General features: G+C 28.8%; 2 protein-coding genes across 2 annotated transcripts in view; both read right to left on the reverse strand.

Annotated features, from left to right (window-relative positions):
* The window catches only part of LOC105556021, a 9,921-nt gene that overhangs the window by 2,920 nt on the left and 1,135 nt on the right, over positions 1 to 5,866 (reverse strand). The gene's annotated exons all lie outside the window — the stretch shown is intronic.
* Positions 371 to 2,673, reverse strand: LOC105556019. The gene is made up of 4 exons (XM_012003073.1): positions 2,463 to 2,673; positions 1,633 to 1,881; positions 1,345 to 1,455; positions 371 to 513 (listed from the first exon to the last, which is right to left on the reverse strand). The coding sequence occupies exons 1-4, from the start codon at positions 2,662 to 2,664 to the stop codon at positions 482 to 484; spliced, it is 594 nt and encodes a 197-aa protein (XP_011858463.1). The 5' UTR covers positions 2,665 to 2,673; the 3' UTR covers positions 371 to 481.

Below are 5,866 nucleotides of genomic sequence, written 5' to 3' on the forward strand. Positions count from 1 at the left end.
ACTTCTATTCTTGCTTAACCAGTTTTGTGATTCTGATTGTGATTCTAAAAATAACAAAAGATTTTATTGTAATAATATTAATTATCATGAATATATATATATATATATATATATATACAGGGTGAGTTATATATTTTTTTACAACGCTCGTGAGAAGATAGAACAGATCGAGACTTTTCTGTTCATCTCGATCCGTTCTACCTTCTCACGAGCGTTGTAAAAAACATATAACTCACCCTGTATATATATATAAAATCATGATAATGTATTGTATATACGGTATATATACATACATACATACAATACATTAGATAACAAAAATTCCAAAAGGGATTTAATATAATGTAATAACATCACGATCTAATATATCTAATGCGTACTATAATAATATACGAAAGTAAAGTATAAAATTGAAGTATATAATGCATATAATATATAGGTATACATTAGTTATCTTACTGCGGCTGCTTTCGCGACAGAATCAAAATGATCTTGCACTGTGATTGATCATATCTGAAATTTCATTAATTTCGATCATTTTGAGTTCATCGCGAAAGCAGCCTCAGGGTGTCCAGCAGACTCAATGAAAAAAAGTCCCTGACTTTTTCAGATTTTTAAAGACCAAAAATTAATTTTTTCCTGACTTTTTAATATTATTTTTCCAAATATATAATTTGTATATGTATACCTGTATCTATATGATAAATAAATAAAATGTTAAATCATGAAATCCCCTTGAAATACTTTTGTCAACAATAAAAAGGTTCGGAAGTTAAACAAACAAAAATTTAAATTAATTATACAATCTGCATTATGTACATACGATAATCGAAACAAACATGTTCCTATAAACTATTTAAATAATTACCTTTTTTATTTATATTTTATCAAATTTTTTAGTTTTGTCTCTATCAAATATTGAAATAAAATAACACGACAATGAAAACATTAATTAAGGAACACGCTGTAGATGAATTGATTTTTAACAACACAGAAAATTAGTGTACTGGCAGTCAAGGAAAAGTTTATATTTAATAAAAAATTTCAAATTATTGAGACAAATGTAGAATAATGTGAAAAAATCCAGATAAATAGTAACATTTCCTGACTTTTCCCTGACAATTCCAGATTTATAAAATTCTCTGACAATGCCCGGTTTTCTAGATTTCCCTGACCGCTAGACACCCTGAGCCTGCATATGGTTATTATTACAGTACTTATATGTGTTATAATTTATATTCACATTACAGAATATATAAAAATCACAATTATTACATTAATGTTGAAGGGAAAAATGTGATAGAACAATTTTAAATATCTGTTTTTTTAAGAGATTGTACTTACGGGGATCTTCATTTATAATTTTTTTAGAGCCCGGTTCGAAATCTTCCATTACATACTTATTTTTATTTATTTTAACTTGTTTTTCTTTTGCACAAGAGACATTCGCATTTCCTATAAATTAATTTTAATTTATTATATACTGGCTGGATTCCGTAAAGCGTACATTTACGTATAGTACACGTTACGTTTATTATAAAAAATGCACGCATATAGACGCTTTACGGAATCCAGCCACTATAACTAGTCATTTTTAATATTTATTATATTACTATATCATTAGATCTTTACCATTTTTCATAACTGTTTTTATTTTAGTATGTGTAGTCGTTTTTTCTTTCTTCGGAACTTTTGGTATATCTTTGAATATTTGGTCTGCTTCAGAAAATTCATCACTACTATTTGATGATGAGTCAGTCACTACTTTAGCGGCTCTAATTTTTCGTGATTTTTTTAAATAGGCTTCTGTTTCAGTACAAGAATTTATATCTGATAAGTCTTCGACATCCTTTAATTTTTTCCTCGCTTTTTCATAGCAAGCTGAAAAATGTTATATTATTTTAATCAATCTAGTTAACGTTTTTGACTGGACCTGGTAAACCGTTAGTAAACCAGGTATAGTCGAAAACGCTAAATTTCTTCGTGTATATCTTGGACCTTTATTACTTCCAACCATTGAAAATTAACTGTTTATGAGAATATAAAAGTTCAAATGTTTTCACACTCGCGACTAATATAAATAATATGTGTGTGTGTGTGTGGTAGCATTAATATTCATTTATACACTTTAAATTATTATTTCTATTCATAAAATGTGGGAAAAATAAGATAAATAAATAAAATTGATTGCTATTAATAATGTTATCATTTTTAAATAAAAAGAAATATAGCGTTTTTTAATATCAAATCTGAATCACTTAATTTATTATCATACAATAAACAAATAAACAAATTTTTATTCTTTTTGAGAGATAGTCCAAAATAACGTACAAAATGCTGCAATATTAAAAACCTATATATGTATAGTTATTTTACATATATTACACAACATATTAATTTAATTTTAATAAAAAGGTCAGAATAAAAAGAAAACTATACATATAATGAAGAAAACCACTTACAAAATGTCCTGAATATTTTGTTGACTGGGTGTTTCAACCATGTAGATTTTGGCGGTTCCATTAGTTTAACTGCTGTATCATATCGTTGATTAGTTGTATAATGTGGCCAATAAGCTTGTTTTAAATCTGCGGTAAACCAATTATTTGGAATAATTTGGACCCCATCTTCAAATTCAACAATTGAATACTTTTTTTCAGTCATCCTAGTATTATACCAAAGAGCACATTACGTTTCAGTATGTAATAGTGGGAAAACTGCAAATTTATTATTTCCACAAGGTAATTTTGCATATTTCCTTCTCACAGTTTCTAATGGCCATGATTTCAAACATGACAATACATGTACAGAATATATTCCAAGCAAAGAAGATGGACAAGGAACGTCAAATAGATCCTTTTTTTCCAAAAATTCATATCCTATAATCATAGGAATGTTTCGTTCTCGACAGTGCGCTACATTTTCGATACAAAGAATAGTACCATCGCTTAAGCCACAACAATTATTTGCAAGTGATCCAACTTTAAATGTGATTCCGCTATATTTAATAACTTTATATTGCGGATTATTGCAATCAAATGTAAGTGGACCATCACAATGTAGTGACAATAGATTTGGATGTGTTAAAATAGAATCAGACGAAATATTTCGTAATAGTGATATATCTAATTGTAAGTTCATTTCTTTCTCAGTACATCTTCGTACTACCTGTTGTAATGGCTTTTCAGGTTTTCTAAGTAATTTCTTTAATTGTTGCATATAATTTTCGAACTTAAAAGCGCTGAAATTGTCAAGTGATCCAAAGTTCTTAACATCATCTACAAGATGCATAAGACAATGCACATTGTGCGAAACATTGTGGGCTCCATAAAGTTTTACAAATGTTTTAATAAAAAATAAAATTAATTCTTGCACATAGGATAAATATTCATGTAAATCTTTGGAAGACAGAATTCTGATAATTACATGAAGTATCATAAAATGTGTGTATAGATTGTTTTTTAAAATAGATTTAAAAGCCACTGGTCCTGTATATAATAGTATTAATCTATACTCTGTGGCTTTCCACAACTTTACACAATCCAATCCTCGAGGTTTTCTAGCAAATTCTGAAGGTATTGATGGTTTTAATTGTATCAATAAACGTGTAGAAATTTCTTTTACCGCTCTATGTTGTACACGGTAATGTAAATCTCCACCAAGCCATAAATATATCAATTTTCGCATAATTCCTAAACATACTAAGTGCATGTAATCTAAAGGAACGTTTGTGACAGGTTTGAAGTGAGGTATTTTTAACAAGCTGCATGTCACATCTGAGTTATGATAATTATCATCAACTTTCTGAATAAAATCCTCATCTGTTCTAAGTGGCGCATCCGTTTGTGGAAAACATATCCGATTTTTTATGTATTCTCCTTCGGTAATGCACTTAGTACAACTGGAATATCCTGTATGACCTTTTATGCATAAAGTAAATGCTTTGGCAGGTGCATCGCATATCAGCGCTTCAATTCTACATTGTATATGACGATTATCAATGTAAATACCATTCTCACATATTTCTATTGCTTCGTTAACGAAATCTTGTAAAAAGTCATTTGCGTCTGCTGGTTTCTCATTTCCATAGTAAATTCCGATGATAAATACATTGTTATAGGGAAGAATTGAGCCTAATATAGGCCAAAATTGTTGTTGAGACGATTTTGACAATGGTAATCCATCAATGTTTATAGCCATTTTGACACAATCAATAACCTCTTTTTGTAATTTTAATGCATCTGATATAACGTTTAGTAATCCAAAATGGTAATATATTCCCGGTACTACTACACGTACCGCTTGTGTTCTTGGCGTTTTTAAAAATGATCGTGGATCTTTCAACAATGTTGAGAAACAAGAATGCTGTCTTAATTTCAGAAGTAGTGCTTTCAGAGCATTATGTTTAATTTGATATTCCACAGCCCAGACAACAAGATCATTTTCGAAATTGCTGTTTGTCAAGTCTGCATTTTCAGATGTCACTTGTGCTATTGATTCTTTGCAAGAAATTCTTGTATTGTATTGTATGGAATTTAAATTATGTTCATTTACATATTCATCTATATTGAAATGTTCATAATTCACTAGTATATCGTTGTTGTTCCTTTCATTGGAAATATTGTCTTCTTCAATTACTTGTGCATCACTTTGAATATCTGTCATGTCAGAATTAATTTCTAAGATATTTTCCTCATTGTTCGTGCGTTTATTACAATTCTTATATGACGGTATGGCAGTCATATTTAACACAGATTTAGAAATAAATTCCGATTTTTGTTTAATCAATCTGCTTAATTGTCGTTTTGATATATTTGAGATGTCTTTCCTTGGACGCTTTCGATTCATTTTAACTCTGTTTAAATCATTATTATAACCGTTATTATCCCACAATTATAATCATATTATATAACATTATATATTACATAAAATGTACAACTTAAAATGTTATAACCATGATGAAATTTAATTCTGAATAAATTAATGCTTAAAATATAACAACATAAATTACATACAATCAAGAATTAAAAACAACCTAGGCTGGCAAACCCTTTTATTCAATAAATTACGACGTTTCGGCCAGTAATACTGGCCTCTTAATTCAAGTACAATTTACGCTAACCCTATCGATTGTTACAGCAATAGATCTATAAAAAACGTGATAACAATTAATGACGGTAAATTAAAGATTAGAAAAAGAAAAGAACTTAAATTAACTAACTTACAAGAAATTAACTAACTTACGACTTTCATGTCGTAGTACATAAAAATCAATATAAATCCATTGAAATAATAAAAAAGGTCCATTACATCACTCCACACACCGACAGAATAACTGGTATTTTATGTTTTGACGATACGTCGGTCGCAAGAACCGTTCCCATTTGACTTAATCTTGGCAGTTTCCCTCTGGCCTTGTATATGACTAGACATTTATCTGTCGGTGTGTGGAGTGATGTAATGGACATTTTTTATTATTTCGATGGATTTATATTGATTTTTATGTACTACGATATGTTTCCTGTAAGTTAGTTAATTTAAGTTCTTTTCTTTTTCTAATCTTTAATTTACCGTCATTAATTGTTATCATGTTTTTTATAGATCTTTTGCTGTAACAATCGATAGGGTTAGAGTAAATTGTACTTGAAGAGGGCTAGTATTATTGGCCGAAACGTCGTAATTTATTGAATAAAAGGATTTGCCAGCCTAGGTCGTTTTTAATTCTTGATTGTATGTTTTTTATTACTGGCGACTTACCATTCCAATAATTTATAACATAAATTATTAAAATCAAAATTTTTTCAATTAAAAATAGATTGCATCGCCAGTGATAATATAAATTCTTTATTTTCATTAAAAGATGACC

Source organism: Vollenhovia emeryi, unplaced genomic scaffold (genome assembly GCF_000949405.1).
Source record: "Vollenhovia emeryi isolate VEMERY1.0 unplaced genomic scaffold, V.emery_V1.0 DF940431.1, whole genome shotgun sequence".
Taxonomy (NCBI): Eukaryota; Metazoa; Arthropoda; class Insecta; order Hymenoptera; family Formicidae; genus Vollenhovia; species Vollenhovia emeryi.